At 41.6% G+C, this 26,297-nt stretch overlaps 1 protein-coding gene across 2 annotated transcripts in view; it reads left to right on the top strand.

The window, feature by feature from the left end:
• Atp10b (ATPase phospholipid transporting 10B (putative)) overlaps positions 1-26,297 on the top strand; it is a 227,472-nt gene that overhangs the window by 94,733 nt on the left and 106,442 nt on the right. For both annotated transcript variants that reach the window (XM_004661052.2, XM_045151428.1), the window contains exons 3-4: positions 23,920-24,219; positions 25,182-25,376. In XM_004661052.2, the coding sequence (XP_004661109.2) occupies positions 23,939-24,219; positions 25,182-25,376 (476 nt within the window). In that variant the 5' untranslated portion in view covers positions 23,920-23,938. The remainder of the gene's footprint in view (positions 1-23,919; positions 24,220-25,181; positions 25,377-26,297) is intronic.

Below are 26,297 nucleotides of genomic sequence, written 5' to 3'. Positions count from 1 at the left end.
TTGTATTCTGCCAATATTTTGTTGAGAGTTTTTGCATCTATGTTCATGAGAGAGGTTGATCTGTAATTTTCTTTTTTGTTGTTGTTCTGCCTTTGTCTGCTTTTTGTATCAGGGTGATGCTGGCTTCATAGAAGGAGTTCAGTAGAATTCCTTACTTTTCTATTTTAGGGAAAAGTTTGAGAAGCATTGGTGTTAGTTCTTCCATGATGGTCTGGTAAAATTCACCAATGAATCCATCTGGGCCTGGACGTTTTTAGTTGGGAGACTTTTTAAAACTGCTTGGATCTCCATACTTGTAATAGGTCTTTTTAATTGGTTTATCTCATATTGATTTAATTTTGGTAGGTCATATGAATCAAGGATATCATCCATTTCCTTCAGATTTTGAAACTTAGATCCATATATATGCTTAAAGTATGTCTTTATGATTTTCTGAATTTCTTTGATTTATATTGTAATGGTGCCTTTTTCATCTCAAATTTTATTAATTTTGTCTCTTCTCTATTTCTTCTGATCAGATTTGCTAAGGGTTTTATCAATCTTGCTTGTCATTTCAAAGAACCAACTCTTTGTTTCATTGATTGTATTTTGGGTTTCTATTTCATTAATTTCTGCACTAATCTTTATTATTTCTTCCCACAAACTGATTTTTGGTTTGTCTTGTTCTTCTTTTTCCAAGGCCTTAATGTAAAGCATTAAATTGTTTACTTGTAAACTCTCTACTTCCTTAATCTAGGCACTTAGAGCTATAAATTTCCCTCTTAGGACTGCCTTCATTGTGTCCCAAAGGTTTTGTATGTTGTAGTCTCATCATCACCTTTTGATTCTATGAATTTATTGATCTCCTTTTTGATTTATTCAATGACCCATTCATCATTCAATAGTTTACTGTTTAGTCTCCATGAATTTGTATATACTCTGTAGTTTTTCTTCTTGCTGACTTGTAGTTTAATCCCATTGTGATCAGATAGAGAACAACAGATTGTTTCAATTTTCTTGTATTTGTTAAGATTTGCTTTGCATACTAATATATGATCTATTTTAGAGAACATTCCATGTGCTGATGAGAAAAATGTATATTCTACAGCATGTGGATGTAAAGTTCTGTAGATACCTACTAGGTCAATTTGTTCCATGACATCATTTAATCCAGATGTCTCTCTGTTTATTTTTTTTACCAGGATGACCTGTCAATTGATGAGAGTGGGGTATTGAAATTACCTACAACTGTGTTTGGTATTATCTGTGAGTTTAGGTCTAATAATGTTTGTTTGGTGAAATTGAAAGCCCCCATGTTATGTACATATATGTTTAGGATTATAATGTCCTCCTGTTGGAGTGTTCCTTTAATTGGTATAAAGTGACCTTCTTTATCTTTCCTCACTAATGTTGGTTTGAAGTTTATCCTGTCAGATATTAGGGCAGCAACCCCTGCCTGTTTCCTAGGCCCATTTGCTTCCATCCTTTACCCGAAGACAGTGTCTACCTTTCATTGAGAGATGAGTTTCCTGGAGGCAACAAATGGCAAGCCTGTGTCTTTTGGTTGGGGCATTGAGGTAATTGATATGAGTTATTATTGAAAGGTGTGTATTTATTCTCTCCATTCTTCTTGTTTTTGTAGTGTTTCCTATTTTCCATTTACTCTCTTGTTTTAACTATTATTTTAGCATGGTTTGTTTTTTCCTATTTCCTCATGTGTGTGCTTTGCTTTCTCTTCAGCATGGATTCCTTCAAGTATTTTCTGTACAGATGGTTTAGTTGTCATAAATTCTCTAAGCCTATTTTTGTTGTGGAATGTCTTTGTTTCTCCATCAATTTGGATAGACAACTTTGCAAGATAAAATAATATTGGTTGGCAGTTTTTAATTTTCAGAACTTGGAATACATCATTCTAAGCTCTTCTGACTTTTAAAGTATGTGTTTAGTAATCTGCTATTATTCTCATGGGCTTGCCTTTGCAGGTGACGCTTTTTCTCTCTGACTATTTTCAATATATTTTCCTTGGTTTTTGCATTTAGTAGTTTAATTATAACATGACAAGGAGAGGTTCTTTCCAGGTTTTTCTATTTGGAGTTCTAAAAGCTTCTTGTATCTGCATTGGCATTTCTTTCCCAATTTGGAGAAATTTTTCTTCTATGATTTTGTAGAAATGCCTACTAAGCCTCTGGATTGAAATTATTCTCCTTTTACTATACCATGAATTCTTATATTTGATCTTTCCATAGTGTCCCAGATATCTTGAAATTCCCATTCATGCCTTCTTATTAGCTTGTCTTTCTCTTTGTTGGACTGTATTAGGTCTGCCACCTGGTATTCTAGTTTAGATATTCTGTTCTCTCCTTCATTCATTCTACTGGTGAGACTTTCCACAGAGATTTTTTTTTATTTGACTGTCTGTATTTTTCATAGCTAGAATTTCTGCCTGTTTTTTTTTTTTTCAGTATTTTTATTTCCTTACTAATGTCTTATAATGACCTCCTTATTTCATTAAGCTGGTTTCCTGTGTTCTCTTGGAATTCCTTCAGGAGTTTTTTTTCTTCTCCAATTCCTTTGTTTTCTTCTTTGATTTCTTCGAGTACAGATAAAATCATTTTGTTAAAAATTTTTGTGAGCCATTTCATTTAAAACAGTCTCATTAGGGGCCATTTCTGATGGACCTATAATTTTCAGTGGGACTTATTGCCTTGATTCTTTGTGTTTCTTGTATTATAATGTTGTGATTTTTGCATTCTGAGTTGATTTGATACCTGCTTTTAGCTTTGGAATCCAGCTTTATGTACCTGCAGAGTAGGGGTTTAAGGTGCCAAGTGTAGCTCCTGTCCTCCAATATATGGCAGAGGTATTACTAGGTATTGAGTTTGCCTGCTATTCAAGTGTTCTAATGGGATGTTGGAGCAATTTACTGGCACACTCTAAAGTTCAACTGAGAAATACACACATTCAATAAAAACCAGCACAGAGTATGCAAGTATGGGTGTTGAAACAAACAGATAGCCTTATAAAGCCATAAACCCTAAAGGTGTGTGTTACTCTACACCCTTAATCCTATCAGTTGAAGGTAAAGATGTCTGTTCTGAAATGGGTTTCAGGTCAGCCTGGGTCTCAATCAGACACTGTCCCCAATAATGACAGAAGTAAAAGACAAAGGCCCTATGAATCTGAAGGCACCAAAGGCAACAATAATCAACTCCCAAATACAGCTTAATTGAGAATGGTAAAGCCAACCACGAATATGTAACTCATAACCTGCCCTGACATGGAAAGAGAGATTAGCACTTCCAGTGCAGGCCTATGTACCTGCTTTTTAGTCAGTCAGCCTCATTACCTTTTGGGGTGGCTTCCAATCTCACCAATGCTGTGTGCCCCACTCAATCCCTCCATGTTGTGCTGTGGAACTGATGTTCTTCTGATCAGCTGTGCTTGATGCCCTGCCACAGGGGCTGAATGCATTCTCAGGAGGTTCACGGTTCTTGTGGTTGGGGGATGGGAGAGCACAGGAAGCCTGGAGTTGGACTGGAACTGCTCAGCTGGTCCCACCTGCATCTCTTTCAGCAGCTTCTTAACTGATTTCCGCTATCTTCCCTTCAGGTTTCTTGACTTTGCAAGGAGGCTGATGAGGCTGCAAAATCCCTTTGTTCTGTCTCTGCTCCTGCAGCTCAGCACTGGGGGGAGGTGCAGGGTGGGGGTGCAGATCACGCAGATAGTGCAGATTGGGGCACAATCGCCATCAGTGGGATTCTAACCATCTTTCTCTTTTCTGCTGGATCTTGGTCTCTCCTGCTTCTCCACTATGGCTAATGTAAAACCTATACACCTTCACTTTTCAGAAGACGAGTGTATTTTGCTGCGATTTTGCTTACACCCCTCGCTAGGCTTGTTTGGCATGGCTCCTATGCCACCATCTTACCTGGAAGTCGCCACAGACATTCTTAGCAGAGCAATCCACGAAGACTGAACTGAAGAAAATTAAACCAAACATTTTGCTTTCCACATGAACAGCCTGTTTTTATGCCAGGTCTTTTTTGCTTGCCTTTGCATTATACTTCTATAGCATTCCCTCCTTCCTTCATCTATTATATGGTTATTCTTCCTTTTCTTTCTCTTCTAAATCAGACGTCATTTTTTTTTCTATTTTAAGGGGCTTTTAGGTTTGTTTTTTTATGTTTCTTTTTTGGTTTTTCAAGGTAGGGTCTTGCTCTAACCCAGCTGACCTGGAATTCACTATGTAGTCTCAGGGTGGCCTTGAACTCACAGCTATCCTCCTACCTTTGCCTCCCGAGTGCTGGGATTAAAAATGTGCACCACCACACCCAGCTTTAAGCTATTTTTTAAAATCAAATCAGTAAAACAAGTCATCTTTCTTAATTGGTTAATTCAACAAGTACTTATTGTCTCCTGCATGCAAGCAATTAGTCTAGCCATTCTAGAAAATAAATGAATAACATTCAAAAAATCTCTACCCTTGTTCACAATATATTTTAGTAGTGGAAACCAAGCAATAATCAAACAAAAAATGGTTAATTGGTATAGCAGATGGTGATAAATGCTTTGAAGAAAAATAAAACATAAGGAAGTGTGTTTAAAAAAAAAACTGTGTGGGTAGAGGGAGCTTACATTTTTAAATAAGGTGGTTATAGCGGTTATCTTCTCATTGCTGGGACAAAATCCCTGACCAGAAGCATCTACTGGAAAGAAAGGGTTTATTACTGCTTACTGTCTTGAGGGGAAGTTCCATCATGGTGGGGAAAGCATCAAGGGAGCAGGAAGCTGGCTCACATCTTCCTGCATTAGCAGCAGGGAAGAAGCAGCAAGCGTGAGCTCTGGCACTGGCAAGCAAAGCCTGATTATAAAATCCCAAGGTCCACCCCCCAGTGACATACCTCAAAGTTCTACCTCCCAGAGGTTCCACCAGCTGTGGGTTAAGTATGAGGCTTAATCGAAAATCCATAAGGCTTCAGGGGACATCTTAAAGTCAAACTGCCACCATGGTTGACAATGTCTTCCTTGCAAAGAACAAGTAGCGGTGATCAAGAGAGCCTTGTAGATATCAAGACAGCAGGTGCAATAGGTTCAGAGGCTTAGAAGTGGTCCTGAGTACCATGCTCTTGAAAACAAGTAGGAGGAGAGTGACTGTAGCAGAGTGAACCAGAGGAGGACTTAGACAGTCCAAGAAGAGAGGAGGGGTCAGCATTTGTGGACCTTCAGTAGTATGAAGGGAAAACTCTTTTTAGTTGTTATTATATTGGTTAACAGTGAGCTCACCACATATTAGTTTATAGTGACTTGCAAGGTCATTTCTGTCATGCATCAAATCCTCTTGCACATATGTCTGTTGGCCTGATCCGTGGCATTTATCACTTACCTATTTACTATCCTGATGCCAATACACATGGTCCAAGTCTCAGACTCTTGGGGCGTCATTCATCTACAAGATGATTCACAAACTTTCATTTGCTGGCATCATGTGGATAAATCATATCCTTAGTCTTGCAACTTCTCCAGCTCTATGTAAGACAAATCTTAATGCCACAAGAACACAGCAGGTGACAGAAATAGATTTAACTCAAACTTGAACTTTACCTCTCTTCTCAATGATGTCTCTAGATGTCTTCTGTGATGTCTCTAGACTCCAAATCCATCATGCTTTCTGCTACCTTCAAAGGCTCCCCCTCATAATTCTGGACTCAGCCATCGCTCATGTTGCTGGATAGCAAAATTCTTTGTCCTACTATTGGCCTAAAGCAAATAAAATTTGCCTAGATGCAATATTTACAGCTTTGATAATCATGAAGCACCTATACCTGCAACCCTTATATTATGGTTGTTAAACATCACCCCGTCCCCACTTGGACAGCTCTTAAAAGATACAGAATGTTGAAAAGCATCTACTCACCAGAGGGATGTTATCACCTTGGTTCTTTTCTGACAAAACAAAATGAAATTACGAGAGGGTAGGATGGAAGGTTGAATCTTGCTACCTACATATATTCATTTATTTTTATCTCAATTTCCTACATCAGAAAAATAAGTCAAAGTACCCCTGAGAGAACACTAATTTTGCACCATAAATCTGACAGTGTAGCCTCCACTATACCCTAAATATATATATATATGTAAGTGGCTGTCACGCCCTCTGGGCAGTAGGAAATGTCACAGGGTCAGCCTCAACAGCCTCGGTAAGAATGTGGTCACACAGGAACATAAAGAGAAGGCCTAGTATTTTTTGTGATGGTCCGGATCTCTGGCCAAAAACTGGGGTTTAATGGAGAGGAGAAAATTAAGCCCTACAGGCAAGGCCTTCAGGAAGTTGTTTCCTGGAAGCTGGTGCCACCCCCGCGCCCCGCCAGGGAGCCCGCCAGGAAACAGCACCCTCGCGGTCCTCCCACAAGCTGCTGGTGATGGCTGATGAACCCAGAATCGTCCTCCTTTTCCTTGTCACCACAAGCCACTTCCACGTAAGCCAGAGGATTATTTAAGTGAAAAAAACTTGTTTCTGTACTTTTTGACATTCTTTTTTTAAATCTATTCTTCTCCTGTCTCTGGGCTTTTGCTCTCATCATAGAGCCATGGTCACGGTGTCCTTTACAGTTTTAAGAGATCCTTTCCCACTGACTTGGTAAGATCAAGAGAATTTTGGGTGAAGAAACTCTGATCTTGACAACTTTTCTAAAAAATAAAACTTGTCTCCAAATGGTTATTTTGAAACAAGTTCTCTGGGCCATCTCAGACCCTTATGAGGTGAACGTAGATGGTAATGTGGTTCATACTAGGTAGGGGAACCAACAGCCAGTGCTCAGGCTGTGGTTCAGGGAGCTGATTTCACCTGCAGTACTCACTGTCTTTGTGACCTTAAGCAATCAACTAACTTCTCTTCATCTTTCTCATATGATGTTTTATAATATGCTGTAATATATAACTACATATTATTATAGATAACTGGGTTCATCTAAGGATGGGAAATTCAGATTTACACACAGTCATACATTCTAAACCACAATTTTGTCATATATGAAAATTCAGTATACACAGACTTGCTTTTGCAGGCTCTTTGAATCAAGCTAACACCAATTAATGCAAATATCAAATCATTTCTAAGAAAACAGGGAATTAAGTTTTATGAATAAATAAAGATGATATCTGAGAAATAAAAGATAAAGACCATGTGGATTATAACCTCCAAAGCATGCCCTAGGTCTGCTAGAGACCTTGCTGAGAAGTAAGGAAACTTCCTGATGCAGATACTTGGGCCAGAAAATCACCAGAGCAAGTATGAGGGATTTGTATTACTGAGTAGAGAGACAGTAGTTTCAGAAACACTTCTCAGATAATCCACTTGTCCCAAAATCCCAGTCTCTCTGAGTTTCTGAGACCCAAGCAGTCAGAAGTCAAAATCCCTCAGTTACATGATAACAACTGAGTGTTAATGCTTTATGACAGATGCCAGCGAGGAACAGAATTAATTTCAAGTTTGTTGTATCAGGAGCGGCAAGCATTAACAACTTCAAGGGAGCAGGTCCTCAGTGCAACTGCATCCTGTGTTGTTACTTAAATGAATTACATGCGATATGTTGATGTTCGTTACTATGCTGTCTTGATTTATTTCAAATGTTTCTCCTTATACTCTCAAAACTTGGTCCCAATGCAAGGAGAATTCTCAAGTTCCTTACATACAGATATTTCTAAATAGTAACATTGACGAGTTTTCACTTTTAGGCTGGAGAGGACCACTATAAAGCAGATCTAACCTACCTCAACAATTATATGGATGACCTGGAGAGATGGCTTAGTGGTTAAGGCACTTGGCTGTGAAGCCTAACGACTCATGTATGACTCTCCAGGTCTCACGTAAGCCAGATGCACAGTGATGCAAGCACACCAGGTCGCACATACGCACAAAGCAGCACACGTGTCTGGAGTTCGATTGCAGTGGCTGGAGGCCCTGGCGTGCCCATCCTCTCTCTCACTCTTTCTCCTCCCGCCCCCCCTCTTGTTCTCTTGCTCTGTCACATAAAAAAAAAGGATGCCAGTCTGTTGGGCTTGCCTCAAAAGAAAAATTATATGGAGAATAATAAGGGAAAGAAAGGACGAAGCTTTTTTGAAAGTGTCCAAGTAACTATTAAAAACAAGCTGTTTGTTTTGAATTATCAAACTAAGCCAGCACTGCTTTGCGCTAGACACTATGCTTAGGAAGAAGCTGTAAAGTGATTGTTCTCAGAAGACACTGGAGTAGAACAGCGACTGCTCCCAGAAGTCCCTGGGGGAAGGAGGCACTGGAGTGCAGTGGTGACTGTTCAGTGGAGACACTATGATGGAACGGCGGGTGCTCCTAGAACACACTGGCATACAGTGATGACTGTTGAACAGTCGCTTGTTCCTAGGAAACACCATGGTAGAATGGTGACTCCTCCCAGGAGACACTATGATAGAGTGGGGAGTGTTTCCAAAGGGAACTGGGATAGAGTGACTACTGTTCAATGGAGAAACTATCACACAATGTGGACTGTTCCCAGGAGCCACTGTGGTAGAGTGATGAGTGTTCCCAGGAAGCACAGGGGTAATGTGTGACTAAAATGTAGAGGCCCTCAGTTCAGACAAGAATGTAGCTCAGTGCACAGGACTAGGAGCTAACATGGGACCAGAGGAGACTCCTACAAAGCAGGTGAAGGCTCAGTTATACTTCAGGAGACAATGATACTTTCCGGGAAACAGACAGAAATTGAGAGGTGATTATGAGGTGCAGAGTGATGGTGGTAATAGTGTGTCAGAGAGAGATGCATACACAAGGAAAGTAAAAAAAAAAAAAAAAAACAATCCTTACGGGGCTGGAGAGATGGCTTAGAGGTTAAGGCACTTCTGCAAAGCCAAAGGACCCAGGTTCATTTCCCCAGGACTCATGTAAGCCAGATACACAAGAGGGCGCACATGTCTGGAGTTTGTTTGCAATGGCTGGAGGCCCTGGCACACTCATTCTCTCTCTCTCTCTCAATCTCTCTCTCTCTCTCTCAAATAAAAAAATAAAATAAAATATTTTTTAAAAAATCCTTATGACCAGAAGAGAGTGTACATGAGATATAATCTAAATTGGGTCTGGTATGAATGATCATATATAGTTCATGTACAGAAAATGTTATAACTCATATTAAAGGTTTATTCTTTAAGAAAGGGTTGTAAGCAAGGCATAATAAGTTTACAATGTGACAGCATCTTTCTGATTTGGCCATAAAGAACAGAACAGGTGGGAGCAAACACTATGAAACTGTTCAAACAACTGAGACAAGAGATGAGAGTAGCCCAAACTGGTGGTGTATCAATGGGCCCAAAGAAGAACAGACCAAAATGGCAGATGTGATTAGAATCAACAGGAATTGATAACTGATTCAACAGGAATTGATAATTGATAACTGGTGGTGAATCAAAGGCTTTGATAACTAAAAGAGTAAAAATTGAAAATACTGTGTCATTACAGGAGATATAAAATGGAGAGAAGGGTAATCTAGCTACATGTATAAAGACAATGAGTCTATTTGGATGTAAACTAGGATCAATATTCTAAACATGAACATAGTAATCAATATAGAGTAGACAGTTGTATTGTTCTTGAAGTCCCTCCCTATGTTGGGGTTAGAATTTGAAAGCTATTTGAAAATCTTGGTGTCTAAATCTAATAAGACAGGGAAAGGATGAGAGAGTTCTGTTGCTTATTTGGAAGTATAAAAATGTCCATTGCAAAACACATATGAGAAAGTAACACATCAAAACGAGTATACAGAAAAGCCTTTCGGGGAAGAGAAAGATCCCCTGTGTGGTCCTTTACCTTCTGTGAAGTGTCAAGGCTGTCCCCTGGGAAGGTCACTCTGACGAGGGATCACAACACAGGTCACGGTGAGCATTAACCAGAGATGAAAATGTTGGAAACATAAACGGACCTTAGCAACTCCCTTATCATATACAGAAAGGAACTAAGACCCAGAGAGAACATAGGATGACTTCCTGCAGTCACACTGCTGACGGGTAGGGTGCACAAGCCTGATGCCTTGGCTTGGTTCATCTTGGCTTTTGAGATCGACCTGAGATTGAGGGAACCTTGATCCCATATCCTGATGGAAAATCAGTGTCAGTTCGCTCAGAGCTTCTCAATTCCTTTGGGACTTGTTTTCCTCCTAATCACCTCTGGTTCTGATTTCCTACATTTACTATTTTTCTCATCCTTCATTCTTCCTTTCTTGTGGCCATCCTTCTGTCTTCTATTGACATGAGGTCAGATATGGAGACAGCTCCTTTTTCTTGACTCAGAGATCTCGGTCCCCAAACAGGTGATATTGTTCAGTCAATAATCCTATGCTGTAAGTTTTAGTAACAAGTCTAAAGAAGCACAGGACATTATACATTACCACCATATATATTTTAAATTAACATTTCACCTATTAAACACAAGTTCCTGTGCCCTTTTCTGCTGACAGTCACCAACTTCTACCAGCTTAATTATGATTGTTCATGCCTTTGCCAGATAATATCCCCTCCCTTCTTCCTCCCTTATCCTCTCTTTTTCATGCTTTTCTGCTTTCTCCCCAGTAGATAGTGACAGTATATTCCTTCACTAAGAAAACTCTGGAAGCAACTGATCGTCATTAGTTTTTCTCATTCTACTTTTCAAATCTGGTGCCATATTTTTTGTACTAAGCCCGGTGCCTAGTTCATTTGTTCCTGACAAATCTTAAGCTGATCCTCTTATTTCCTGCTAACCCCACCTTGCTCTTTCCTGGACATCTTTATTAGGATGTAATTGGTACTCCACCTCAGTCTTTCCTGGACATCTCCATTGAAATGTAATTGGTACCCAAACTCGGTCTTTCCTGGACATCTTCATTGAGATGTAATTGGTCCCAACCTCGGTCTTTCCTGACATCTTCATTGAGATGTAATTGGTACCCAACCTCGGTCTTTCCTGGACATCTTCATTGGGATGTAAACGGTGCCACATGCATCTATGAGTGCAATGCATTGATAGTAGGTACTATCATCTTTTAATTACTTTTAGCTCTATGAACTTCACACAACTTCCCTCACTCTTCAGCTGAGCACAGATTTATTCAACTTCTGTATTCTCTTTGTTTTCAGTAATTCGATAATTTATTCCTCTAAAAAGTGTGTAAAAGTATATAGCTCTCATCCACAAGGCATATATAAATGACATTTAAAATGGAGGCCTTTCATTATTGTTTATTTTTATCAGTCCTTAATGACTTTACTCCCTTTTAATTAGACACCGCTTATTTTGTTAGTAAGACGAAGCAACAGAATCTATAAAACAACCTTGAAGTGATAACACATTTCAATCCAGAGGGCTATTAAAAATGAAATTATGCTTCTCATCGTACTATCTTACAAAGAAAAGATTGCTTGCATTGTGTATTTATTTCCCATAGTCTTTTCTCTTTCACTGGAAAGGTATCTGTGAAATTGAGGCTAGAATTGAGGGAGAAAGTGGAGCAAGACAGCTCCAGTTTCTGATGGGGAGTAGACACATGGGCACACGAGGCTGTGCTCCTCCAGGCCTGCTGCGTGACAGAGCCTAGGAACTAAGTAGCTATGTAAGTTCCCCTATCAGAGACCTGCCTGGGAAGGCTCTGTGGTGGGATTAGAGGTAGAAAAACTTGCAAGTTGTCTATTCTGGCTTTCTGGACCCACATGTGCCTCTGACTTTCCAACTCTGATTCTAAATGGCTAATTTTATTTCTCCAGGAAGCTTGTTACCTTAGCCACACCTACTTTCTCCCATATCTGACAATTTCCAGTGATTGTGATCTGCCATATATTCAGTTCCCCCATTGAGTTGCTATCTGGTTACCTTTTCATGAAAATATATATCTCATATCTCATGAAGCTATATCTTGTATCTCCAACTATTTCATCAGATCAGCAACTCAATGTTACCGAGTCTCCTCTCTGTACCTTACCAAGGACTGTGCTTTCGTATTAACTTCCCTTTCCTAAGCCAATGCTTTCCACTGCTCAGAACCCAAGTATCTTTCATCATCAGAGTGCACATGACAGTAATTATACTGGTAATGTTTATGGATGGGTAGCATATTCTACCAGAAACCAGTAATGCTTCAAAATAAATGTCTCTCTAATGGAGCATATATGACCTCTCTAACATCTTGTTATTAGTAGACTACTAATATTGTTGCTACTAGATTAAATTTTAGCTGTTTCTCAAGTATCTCAGCATCCCAGGAAGTCAGGATGAGGCCACAAGACTGGTTCTGGCCATCGGAATTCAGGCTATAGCAGATTGGCATAAGCTTCTGGATCCTCAACTATACTTGCTTAAACCCACATGGAGAGTATGTGGTGAAGCAAACTTGCATCCCTGGGTCACTTACTGGCTGGAGTATAACCACCTGGACTTGCACATTCTTCACGTGTTGTTCTAAGCCAATCAAATTTGACTTAGAAACTTCATTGGTTTTTCCAGCTTAGCTTGGCCCAGCTTGACTACATACTAGGCAAAGAATGAAGAAAGAGAAAATTCCAAGAGAAAAATCAGATATATGCCCACGTGTAAAATTACACACACACACCTCTGAACTTGATGAATACTAAGCCGGTAGGAAAGATGTTGGTAAGGCCCCCTAGACCACCTGAAATGATGAACAGAGTAAGGTTCCATTCTACAGTGGATCTGAGGTGGTACAGAAGGCAGTGAGAAGTCTGGTTTTATAGAAAAGCAATCACAGTTTCGAAAAGCGTTGAGAACTGCCACCATCAGATTTCAACATGAGAACAACGATGCAAATGCAGTGTGAAGTCTGCTTACACAGCGTGCAGGGAGCAGCTAGAAGTCTGGTGCAGAAGTCCAAGCGTGAGATAAACGTGCCCTTAGGTACATTAGAAGTAGTAGAAATGTTGAGAAGCAGGTGGATTTGAAACTATTGAGAAGCAATCATGACTCAGACTTAAACGTAGATGTACTAAAGCAAATGAAGGCATCAAATAGTTCTTGAGCCATTCAGGTAGGCAGTGACCCCATCAGTAGAAATGGGGACAACTGGAGGCAAATTTGGGGGAGAATGGGCATTTTTGTTAGGAGTGATCATGTTGAGATTTCGAGACCACCAAATGAGACAGCAGTGGAGCACCATGATACTGAAGAGCACCAGGTAGAAGCTTGCTGAGAAACTGGTGACGCTCTTCATGCTGCGGCACATGGGGAGTGAGGAGGAGTGGCACAATGGACTAGAAATCTTGAAAACTTGTTGGAGGTAAGCCCTTGCTGGTAATGAGTGAGGAAAGACCCAGACAGGCATACAAAGCATTCATCCAGAGCTGAAGAGATGGATCAGCAGTTAAAGGGGCTTGCTTACAAAGCCTGTTGGCTAGGGTTCAATTCCCCAGTGCCCAGGTAAGGCCAGATGCACAAAGTAGCACATGCATCTGGAGTTCATTACAGTGGCACAAGGCCCTGGTGTGTCCATTTTCTCTATTCTCTCTCTCTCTCTCTCTCTCTCTCTCTCTCTCTCTCTCTCTCTCTCTCTCTCTCCTCTTGCAAACAAATAATGAAAACTTTCTTAAAAGCATTAACTCAAAGAACAATGATGACAGTTAAGCCTGACCTACTAATGATGGCCGGATCATTTTTTTTCCCCCATGTGTCATGGGAAAGACTACTCTTTTACAGAATTGCATCTTTTAATTAATTTTACTTAAGGTCACTGTGATTTCTTTCTCACGGTTCCCTCTTCTCTTCCCAGGATGCCCCATTCTCCCCAACTAAAGCAGTAATCTCCTCACCCTGCAGTCTCCCTTAATCTTTCTCACTTTCTAGACAAAGTCCGCATCCTGCAGCCTTATGGGACACACGTGGTAGTCTGTCAATGGTTCTAGGAGTACAGCTCATGCTGTTAAGACTAAACGCATGCAAGTAGCTCTGTGGAGAGTCCTGTAGCTGAGTGCAGTGCAAAGGTGTCTTCTCACACGCAGCTTGCCTCAAGCCCTGTGCTGATCCAGACACCACTGTAGATTAAGGCTTTTGACTATTCTTTTCCTGTGAGACCCTTACTGACTAGGGCTCTAATCAAGAAAAGTCACTAGGGGGTCTTACAAATGATGATTTCTATTTTCTAGCATACATTCCTATGACTAAAATTATTTTTTAATTGAACCATAATTTGTGAGAAATAAGTAACTAAGTCATTTATTTGATATAGTCTAGGTTTAAAATATACTGTGGGGATTAGGGTAGATCTTAGATCCTAAATACGGCTTTTCTTGGAAGGCACTAGAAACAGATGGCAGATTCTGAAGAGAAATCCCTCACTTCTCCTTACTCCTAGCTCTTCACCTCTAAATTAGGTAAAAGGCCACATGATTTTAAAAAATGAACCTTCCAATCCAGTCAAAACAAGAAGGAGGGATGAAGAGATGGCTCAGTGGTTAAGACACCTGCCTGAAAAGCCTAATGAACCTACTTTGAATCCCCAGTACCCATGTAAGGCCAGATGCACAAAGTGGCACATGTTATCTGTAGTTTATGTGCAGTAGCTGAAGGCCCTGGCACACTCATTCTTTGTCTCTTCTCTTCTCTTCTCTCTCTCTCTCCCGCTCTCTATATATATTCTGCTTGCAAATAAATTACTGAATAAAACAAGTGAGAAAGCAAAGTGAATGAGAAATTGACAATCTTTACTACCAGTCCTTCCATTGCCTGCTGATTTTTAAAATTTATTTCAGGGCTGATGAAAGCCTATTGCTGTGGTTGTTTTCTTCCTTCTGCCGGGGGGGTGGTGGGGAGGTGGGTGAAAAGTTTCAGAATACTTTAGACAAGCTTCCCATAGTGAGAATGGCCCAGGCATTATGGGTGATTGGTGATGTTTCTTACCCTAGTCTCAGGACAACGAATAGAGATACAGAAGATACAAGGCAGTATGGTAACAGCAAGCCAACACTTTTTAAAAACATTTTATTGAAAACTTCTGTAGTATAGACAATACCTTGATCATAATCCCTTCCCGTGACCCACATTTCCCCCTCCACTGAGCCCCTTCTTCTTTCCAACTAGTCCCCCTTCTATTTGGATGTAATTGTTATACAGGTCTAAGGAGGTAGCGTCAGCTACCATGAGGTCATGAACTCCCAGCGACTCTGTGTCTGAGGACAGCTGTAAGCACCCCTCCCCTTCCTTTGGCTCTGACATTCTTTCTGCCACCCCTTCTGCAATAGTTCCTGAGCCCTGAAGGGAGTGATAGATATCTCCGTACTGAGCACTCCACTGTCACTTCTTCTCAGCAGTAGCATGAGTCTTGAGTCGCCCTGGTGGTCACTGCCATCTGAAAAGAGAAGTTTTCCTAACTAAAAATGAGAGTAGCCTTAATATATGAGCATAAACATAAGTGTTTAGAGGATAGTTGGTGGGCATAATATATGCATTTAGGCAGGTAACAATAGTAGTTTACCCTCTGGAGATTATAGCTTACCCAGCCATAGGCTTTTGACTAGAATTTTAAGTGCCAAGAAAGAATTCCCTCTTGTGGAGTGGGCCTCAAGTCCAATCAAAGAGCAGCTGGAGCCAGGCGTGGTGGTGCACGCCTTTAATCCCAGCACTTGGGAGGCAGAGGTAGGAGGATCACCGTGAATTCAAGGCCACCCTGAGACTACATAGTAAATTCCAGGTCAGCCTGGGCTAGAGTGAAACCCTACCTCGTAAAACCAAAATATATATATATATGGCATTTGGTTTTCCCAAAAACAGACATGCTGCCATTGCACCAGTTGGCACATTTGGCCTACTTGGCCAGCTATAAGGCTTGTAGGTTCCACTGCTGGTTAAGATTATTGATAACATTTAATATAATTAGTTCCCATTAGTGCCTATTAGAAATATAATAAGGTCATCAAATTATTAATTTCAGATTCCCTACTTTTATACAAAGTCTGAGTTAATGTTTAAGCTTTTAAGATATGGTTCAATGTTAAGTATATCACATTTAATTAAATAAGTGATTTTTTGGACAAGGTAGAAACCAGGAAAGTAAGAATGCTTGTGATTCCCAAATCTAACTGATAAATAGACTGATTTTAAGCTATGCCAACTTAAGATCATTTCTTCAAATTAGAATGTAAGTGGTTATCTAATAATCTAGTTATCTATTGGCTAAGTATGGTGGTACACACCTTTAATCCCAGCACTCAGGAGGCTGAAGTAGGAGGATTGATATGAGTTCGAGGCCAGCCCAAGACAGTGAATTTCAGGTCAGGCTATGCTAGAAAGAGATCCTACCTCAATCCTGACTCCACCCCCCAAAAAGGGAAAAGAAAATTGTGTGAGATTTATACATTTTGTCATCGGGGTAGAAAAGTATCATGGTAGAATGTTTTGAAACTTCTTGTGATTAATTGGAGGCTAAAATTTCTTAGGATATTTTTATTTTATTTTGTCCCTTTAATTGGGATACAGAGAATCTAATATCATTCATTCTGTTGTTTTCAAATATAATTTGATATTGTTGATTCTTATTCCCCTCTTCTTCTCAATCTTCCCCCACACACACACATCGCCCCTCTCCCCCACAATGTGCCTCCCCCCATTAATTTGTCACATGTGTCCCTTTATCCTTCCCTTTGTTCAGTCCTCTTCCTGCTCATGTCTTTATACTTGCTCCTGGTTACCACTCCACCTTTAAAGGTCTTATCCACATTCACCCCATGTAAACATATGTATAGATATCAAAGATAGGATCCACATATCAGAGAGAACATATGGTTTTTGTCTTCCTGAGTTTTGATCACTTCCTTTCATACGATTCTTTCCAGGTCCATCCATTTTCTTGAAAATTTCACAATTTCATTTTCCATACTGCTGAGTAGAGTTTCACTGTGTTTAGGTATCGGGTTTTCGTAATCCATTCATTTATCAATGGCCATCTAGGCTGATTCCTTTTTTTATTTTTTATTTTTTTACTATTGTGAATAGATGTGCAAATATCTCTATAGTAGCATGCGGTGTCCTTAGGGTACATGCCCAGGCGTGGTATAGCTGGGCACTATGGGAGTTCTAGTTCTAATTTCTTGATGTATCTTCATACTGATTTCCATACTGGCTATATTAGTTTGTGTTCATAACAGCCAGGAATAAGAGTTCCTCTTCCCCCAGTTCCTTGTCAGCATTTGTTTCCAGGGTTCTTGATGACAGCAATTCTGACTGGAGTAAGGCAGTATCTCACGATGGTTTCAATACACATTTCCCTGATGCCTAAAGGAGATTGAACACATTTTTTAGGCCATTTTTATTTCTTTTATGGACTGTCCATTTTGTTAACCCATTTTGTGATTGACTGTTGCCTTTTTTATTGGTGTTGAATTTTTACAGTTCTTTGTAAATTCTAGTTATTAGCCCCCTATCTGAGGCATAGCTGGCAAAGATTTTCTTCCGTTGCTGTCGGTACACTATGCTGATGGTTTCTCTTGTTGCCCATACATTTTTGAACTTCATGTGATACCTTTTGTTAATTCTTGGAGCTGTGTCCTGTGCTACTGGAATCTTGTTCAGAAAGTTCTTGCCTACGCCTATGCCTACGTCTTGAAGCATGATCCCTACTTTTGCCTCTAGCAGTTTGTTTCAGGAGGACTTCTAGGTAAGATGGTGAGGTATAAGCTATGTTTTCAAGAGACAAGGAATAAAGATACAGAAACAGAGGCTCCAGGGTGGCTCCTCTGCCCAGATGTTGCAGTCAGGTTCACACTGCTGGCAGAAATCACCAGACCAATAGCAACTTGTGGGGAAAAGGGCATATTTTGACTTACAGACTTGAGGGGAAGCTCAACGATGGCAGGGAAAACAGTGACATGAGCAGAGAATGGACACCACCCCTTCGCCAACATCAGGTAGACAACAGCAATAGGAGTGTGTGTTAAACACTGCCATGAGGAAACTGGGTATAACACTCATAAGCCTGGCCCCGGGAATACACTGCCTCCAGGAGGCTTTAAGTTCCAATTGCCATCAGCTGGGGAGACTAGCATTCAGAACACTTAAGTTTATGGCGGGGGAAGATTTACAACTGGAAGGACACCTGAATCAGACCACCACATCAGCCAAACTACCACTGCCAACTCCAGGATGGACAAATCAATAACCACTTACTATCAGGGCAGTGTGCTCCTTATGAAGAAGTATAGTTTAAATTTCATTTTACAGTTCTCTGTTCTTCCTCATGGTCCTGACCAAGTGGCATGCAGCTTTTTAGAAAACTGGGCAGGAACAGAAAGTAAGTCTCGAGTAAACACTTATCCCTACCTTCTAGCTTGATTGGTTCTACTTTCCGTTTTTGAAGTCACCATGTCAGTTCTGGCCACAGGAGCCTTCAAAGTGTGACTGCTGCTTCTCAGAACCCTACACTGTAAACACACAAGTGCACGTGCGCACACACACACACACACACACACACACACACACACACACACACACATATACCACTCCTCCACAGCTGCCTCTTATTGGTTCTCAGCTCAGCCTCACCTCCTCAGGGACTGGGTCACGTCCCTCCTAAATGTGATGCCACTGCTGCACCATGGCGCATCTTTGCAGATTTCACCCACAGGAGTGAATAAATGCATTTATTTCTATGAATGTCTGTTTTTGAATCTCTCCATCCAATAAAGTAATCTCCAGAGGAGAGGATGTATAGTAGCTTTTGCTCAAGCTCTTCCAAACAAGGATGCAATAAGCATGTGTTGGTTCAATGGACAACTGTTTAGTTGACCTCTTATCCAAGGAAATGGACTTTGTTAAGGACAGGGTTTGTGATCATTAAATTTGGGGCCAGGCAAAGCTAGAAATAGGATTCCTGTTGAAGCTAAGGGCCGACCTTACAGGAAATACCTCACCTCTTCATTAAAATTGCCCCTTGAATCCAGGGTAGTTCTGTGTGTGAACTAGAAAAACGAGGTGGGGCTCAGGTCTGCTGATGGTGGTGGCGGCATTTCCAGAATTGAAGGTGGGGCGGTGGGGGGGGGAAGATTTACAACTGGAAGGACTTTGTTTCAGGCACACCCCTCCCTGTGACTCTGACAGCAGCAAGAAACCACACCTCACACAGTCCCCCTTTGTCGCCTTTCCTACTGTTGCAAAGAAGCACTTTACTGAGAGGCACAAGAAGGTAATGGGTTAGAGTAGTCGACTCCCTGGTCTCAGTAACCTCTCCATCCCCCAGCCCATTCTCATGGGCTTTGGCAGGATGGTGCTTGCACCTCCTACATTTATTCATTCTGCCTAAAACTCTTCAGAGATCCTACTTCCCCACAGAAAAGAAAAAAAAAAAAAAAAGCTTAACTGGGGCTGGAGACATGGCTTAGGAATTAAGGCTCTTCCCGGCAAAGCCCAAGGACCCATGTTTGACTTTCCAGATCTCACATAAGCCAGACACATAAAGGTGAGACAAGTATGAGGTTACACATGCCCACTAGGTGGTGCAAGCATCTGGCCTTTGATTGCAGTGGCTGAGACCCTAGTGCACCAATTCTCTTTCTCCCACTCTCGCTCTCGCTAAAATAAATATATTTTTTTTAAAAGCTTAACTGGCCATCTGACCCAGGTCTGTCTCTCTAGCTTGAATGTCTGCTACTGTTTGTGGCCAAGACTCATGCACCCTGAAGGACAGCTCTATAGACTTCTATTTGTAGAACCAGTACAGTCACTTCAACATCCCTGCCCCACTTCTCAATCTACCAAACTCTTCTCTTAGACATTCTTCCGGTAATGCTGTAAATGATGAATGCTCCTCTTCCCAGGAAGCCTCCCCTGAGTCTGTCATTGTGTGTGTGCACATGTGTACATACACACACACACACACACACACACACACATGCACACACACACATATAAAAAATATACTTTTGGGGCTGGGGAGATGGCTCCTCAATTAAGGTGCTTGTCTGCAAAGCCTAAGGACCTGAGTTTTATTCCCCAGGACCCACGTAAGCCAGACGCACAGGGTAGCACATGCATCTGTAGTTTGTTTACAGTGGCTGGAGGCCCTGGTGTGCCCATTTTCTCCCTTGCTCCCCCTCTTATTCTGTCCTCTCTGGCTGCCTCTTTCTCTATCTCATACTCTCTCTCTCAAATAAACAAATAAAATATTTTTTAAAACATGCTTTTTCCTGAACCATTGAGACATCTTGCGCCCTACCTTTAAACATTTTAGAGGCACCTCCCACCGCCGGTAGACGTGAGCCCCACCTAGCTTTGAGAGTTCACACACAGAACCGCCCTGGCTTGAAGGGGTAACTCACTAAACATTCTAAAAGCTGCAGTTCCTATTCAAATTTCATCCACTGTCCTTTATAATTTTTTTTTAAATGGAAGCAATCATTAATTTCTTTTGGTTTGTGTTTCTGGAATGATGGTGGAGGTGGTCTCCTCTTCTTTTCTGTGTGTGTGTGTGCGCGTGCACGTGTGTGCCTATAAGTGTATGTGTGTTCAACTGTGGGTAGAGGCCGCAGTCATAGGATAACCTCGGGTATCATTTCTCAGGTGTTATCCACCCCTTTTATTTTAACAGAAGTCTCTCACCGTCCTGGAGTTTTCAAGCTAGCCAGCCAGCTCTAGAGAACCACTGGTCTCCGCCTCTCCAGTGCTGGGATTACGAGATAGTGCTACCACACTCATCGGCTTCTGGGGTCCAACATTGGTTCTGTAAATTAACTCAGGTCCTCTTGCTTCTAGGGCAGGTGCTTGAGTGGCTGAGCCTTCTCCCCAGCCCTGTGCTTTATGAGACAAAATTGAGCCATGTATCCCAGGCTGACCTTGAATTCCAAATCCTCCTGCCTCAGCCTCCTCAGTTCCGGCATGATAGGCATGAACTATCGAACTATCGAACCCTGCTCTTGACCACTATTTTCCAGCTCTTATGATCCAGTATTGAATCCAGAATCATACATCACATTCAGTTTTTAGACTGTCTTCTGCCATGAACAATTCCTTGGCCTTTATTTGGGCCTTTGACACTTGAAAATAATAGACAGGTAATTTTGTGAACTAACCCATAATTTGAGGGTTTTGTAAGGTTTCTAACTTAAGTGACATCATGTTTCTCTCTGTACATCGTACTGGAAGGCGCATGATGTCACCTTTTCCCAGTGCTACCTGTTCCACTTTGATGTTACAGAAGTATACAATTCCCTATCAAACTTTCATCCACTAAATGGACATCTTTTATTTATCTTTTTTAAGTGCCAGGGATTGAACCCGGGGCCTCACGTCTTTTAGGTAAATGATTTATCACTGAGCTACACCCTCAGCCCTTCCCTCTTTCCTTTGAAAGGGAGTTTACTTCATTGTTTTTCTTTGTATGCTGCTAGGAACTGGCCCTGGGGCCTCCCACATATGCTACTCAAGCAGCTATCTCCAACTCCGCCTTTATGGTTCAAGTGGAGACAAGGTCTCTCTAGGTTGCCCAGGCTGGCCTCGAGCTCACTCTGTAGCCCAGGTAGGCCTTGGGTGTGTGATCTTCTTTCCTCAGCCTCTAGAGTAACTGAGGTTAAGGCCTGTGCTTCTAGGCCTAGCTTATTTTACATTACTAAAAATAAAAAATATGATTTTGATAAATGATGTTTAAAGTATCTATCCCACCTTAAAAAACAAACAGTGTCTCCTGTATCAATCTAAACTTTTCATTTAAAAAAGATTTTGCCACCTGAAAAATGAGATGTCTGCCATTAGTCAAGGCAAGATTTCTCATTTACATTTTCACCTCTGTTCATGAATTTTTTTCATTTTCTTTTCCTTTGCAATAAGAAAGAACCCATAGAAGGAGCATATTTTTTTCATAATGAGAAAGAAGACATACGATATCACTTCTGGGTTGCCAAATGTCACAATATTGCTTTTGGTCACATTTTAATTGGCATCTATAAATTGCATTTATTTTCTTATACTTACTACAAGGGCTATGGAGGCTAAGAAGAGCTTCCTCCAGCCTTGGGGGCTTTGGGCAGAAAAGCGTTTGGATTACTGTAAGTCGTGGGGGAAAGAACAACAGTGGTCAGATCACAGGGGCATCGGGAGAGTTAAATGTTACCATTTAAACTACAAATGGAATTCGTCTTCCTAAGCAATCATATTTACAACTGCAGGCAAGGCTGTTCATTGTGAGATTAATAATAACTGCCATTTACTCATCCACTTGTTCAAAAGAAAATATTAACCCCAGTACGTACAAAAAGAAACCCTTACTTACAACTTCTTTTTATATTTTATATATTTGCAAGCAGAGGTATACAGAGAGAGAGAGAGAGAGAGAGTATGGGCATGCCAGTACCTCTAGCCCCTATAAATGAACTCCAGATGTATGTGCCACTTTGTGCATCTGGTTTACATAGGTACAGGGGACTTGAACTCAGGTCATTAGGCTTTGCAGGCAAGAGCCTTCACCACTAAGCCATCTCTCCAGCTCTCTTATTTACAACTTCTAACTTTAGAAAATATGTCTTTGAAAGACATACTTCTGGGTCTTTAAGCAAGACTGGCCAAGAGGGACCTTAAAGGTTTCGATTTAGGGTTCCATTAAAGAACCCAGAGACTAAAAAGTCCTGAACAGAACAGCATCCTCCACCACTGCTCCTTGTTTCTGTGTTGCTGTGACCAGAATAACTACCTGACAGACATACTTTAAGACAAGGATTCATTTGGGCTCGAGGTTTCCAACGGCTCTGCCCGTGTTTGCTTGGTCCCATGGGCTTGAGCAGAGCATCGTGGTGGCAGAGCACGTGGCTGAGGCTCTTTTCACGTTTGAATGAACAGGAAGCAGAGAGAAGGATCAGACAGGAAGTGGCCAAAGCAAGGAACAACTTCAAGGGGACAGCCGCAGTGACCTACTTCCTCCAAGTAGGCCCCGCCCCCTACATTTCACCACTTTTCAATGCCATCATACTATGAGTCCACAAGGAATTAATTCGCTGATTAGGTTCAACTCCTCATGACCAGGGACACACCCAGGGGGGCAGGTAATGCTTCACTAATGCCCAAGATATTTCTTCTCTAAATGTTTTTTTTTTTCTTCTATCTTTTAAAAAAATTATTTATTCGTTTGCAAGCAGAGACGTATAAGACAGACAGACAGAGAAAATGGGTGCACCAGGGCCTTCAGCAACTGTAAACAAACTCCTGACACGTGTGCCACTCTGTGCGTCTGGCTTTACATGGGTACTGGGGAATCAAACCCAGATAGTTAGGCTTTGCAGGCGAGCACAGTAACATCTCTTCAGCCCCCCCCCCCCAAGATATTAATCCAGTCAAATTCACAATCAAAATTGCCCATCGCAGCCACTGAGCGAGAGCATCTACTTGAACAAGCACTCGGGTTCAGAAACCACAGGATGGAATGGGAAAAGGATGTGCTCTCCTCCCTACCCCAGCCAGCCAGGACAGAAGCAACCAGTAATAGCGGGCATCTTGCACAGAGTCATCTGTACATACAAAGTGGCACATGCATCTGGCTTTACATGTGTGCTGGGAAATCAAATCCAGGCCATCAGGCTTTACAAGCAAGCACCATTATCCATTGAGCCGTCTCCCAAGCCCAATTTATATTCTTTTTTGGAGGGGGTTTGAAGTAGGGTTTCACTCTAGCCCAGGCTGACCTGGAATTCACTACGTAGTCTCAGGGTAGCTTCGAACTCATGGCAATCCTCCTACCTCTGCCTCCCGAGTGCTGGGATTAAAGGCGTGAGCCATCACGCCCAGTTTATATTCTTTATATTGTTAAATGCCTTTTATCCTAGGAGATATGGACTGTCAGAGTTGAACCTGCCTTTCTAACATCACCCCTCACAACCACAATAGAACAGGCAGCATAGTGATCGTGTGTGTTGGTAAGTCATCCATTTCTCCTGACCACAGCAACTTCCTGTGTCACTTTCCAGCTGCAGTCTGTCGTGCGATATGGCCCTCTCGGTGGACTCGTCTTGGCTGCGGCTGCGGTGGCGGTGGCGAGCCCAAGCTGGCTGCCCCCAGTCTCCATCTGAAGCCACTCCACTACTCGATCCAGGGAGAGGCAGACAGACCCACAGACTGACACAGCAGCGCGTTGTGTTCCCCAACAACAACGCATGCCACCAGGACTGGAAGGAGATGTGCGGGAGCTACCTGGGCAACAGGATCCGCACGACCAAGTACACCTTCTTCACCTTCCTGCCCCGGAGTCTCCTCGGGCAATTTCACAGGTACGCGAAGGGGCATCCGCGCAATAAAATCTTCATGGGATGTTTGCAACTGAGAAGAACTCAGGCTTGCTGCCCTCTAGGGCTGTGGTTCCCTTACTGTCCAATCACATGTAGCATAAGAAATGTCTCTCATTTGTTCGTTCACTCATTCCTTAAATATTTATGTATCAGATTGTATGTCAGGTGTTAGAGATAGATAAGGAAACACTAGCCAAATTCGCTGAGTGTAGTTTCTAGTCAAAGAAACAGACCTTAAGTTTTAAATTATTAAAGCGATAGAAAATTGAAAGTAGAATTAATATTTTCAAGGAGCAATATTAGAGTGCTTTGCAGCAAATAACAAATAACATTTGGAATACCTAGAATGTCAGGAAAAACTTCCCCTGAGGAAGTAGCAATTCAAGTTTAGCCAGACAGAAGAGAATACATTAATTGAATGCAAAGGAAAAAGTCAGGGAAGGGAAACAGAAGAGTGTTTCTGCAGAAATAGGCACCTGTGCAAAGGCACTGTGGCAAGAGGAAATGAAATTCACTTGGAGAACTTTGAAATAATCGTTTCATTTAAAACCATGTGTAAAAAATAATTGTTTATTATAGATCAGAGTATATTCTTACACATCACAAAATTCCTTCCATTTTGTAATTATGCTGAGAAGTTTCCATGTTTCCATGTGATGTCACGTTTACAAACCAGCCTTATGCCCTACGACCTTGCTAAGAGCCCTACACTAGGCAGGGTTATGGTCACTTTGCACAAGAGAAAACAACCCCTCAGGTCACTCAACGGACAAACACAGCAACAGTTGAAATCTGGCATCAAAACCTTTACTATATTGTGTGCACAGATGTTGAAACTCAATGAACGCCACCTTGAGTTGGTCAGGGGGAACAGATGGGAAGAAATAAGGAAGAGTTTATTTTTCCCTTCCATGGTCTCCCACACTCCTTGCTGGTCCCCGCAGGTGGGCCAACCTCTATTTCCTGTTCCTGGTGATTCTGAACTGGATGCCCCCCATGGAAGTCTTCCACAGGGAAATCACCATGTTACCGCTGGCCATCGTGCTGTCCATCATCATGGTCAAAGATGGCATAGAGGACGTCAAGAGACATCGCTTCGACAGGGAGATAAACAGTTCCAACATTCGCGTCTATGAGAGGTAAGGGGACTCTGTCTGTCTTCTCTCTTGCCAGCAGATTGTACAAACTCCTTGGCATGCCCAAAGAACTGTTCTCGTTGCTTATGTTATATTTTCTTATGTTCGTTTAATTTAATGATTCTCAACTAGAGACTTTTGTTTAATCTACCCCCACCATGAGCATTTGGTTATATCTAGAGATACTCAGCATTGTCATACAGGTAGAGAGGGCACTACCAGTGGATAGAAGCCAGGGCACTGGCACATATCCTACAATACACAGGACAGACCCCACATACACACTGTATTATTATCAAAAATAGTGCTATGACCCCCCACACCAGTACTCCACAGGAACTGACAGAGGCCTTCATGACCCCACAGTGAATACCATAACCCCACTGAGGAGGGTCCCCATGATAACAGGAGCAGGGGTGAAGGCATAAGAGAGTATGACCAGTTATAACTTATATAAAATGTTTTTTACACTAGCACTAGTGTTGAGAAACCATGGTGTCATCTAGGAAAGCCCCCATATGATTAATCACAAATACATTGTATTTTTTTTTAATTTTTTTTTTAATTTATTTATTTGAGAGCGACAGACACAGAGAGAAAGACAGATAGAGGGAGAGAGAGAGAATGGGCACGTCAGGGCTTCCAGCCTCTGCAAACAAACTCCAGACGCGTGTGCCCCCTTGTGCATCTGGCTAACGTGGGACCTGGGGAACCAAGCCTTGAACCGGGGTCCTTAGGCTTCACAGGCAAGTGCTTAACCGCTAAGCCATCTCTCCAGCCCTGTATTATTTTTTAAGAGAGGGCTAAAAGCTTGAGAATTAAATTCTGGGGTGACTGGATCAACTTAGGGACTAATTTCAGAAGAAACTCTTTTGAAAATGCCAGGTCATGTCACCCAAATAAAGTAAAAACAAAAACGGTATG

This window comes from Jaculus jaculus, chromosome 6 (genome assembly GCF_020740685.1).
Source record: "Jaculus jaculus isolate mJacJac1 chromosome 6, mJacJac1.mat.Y.cur, whole genome shotgun sequence".
NCBI classification, from domain to species: domain Eukaryota; kingdom Metazoa; phylum Chordata; class Mammalia; order Rodentia; family Dipodidae; genus Jaculus; species Jaculus jaculus.
This window is presented reverse-complemented; position numbering and strand designations above follow the sequence as displayed.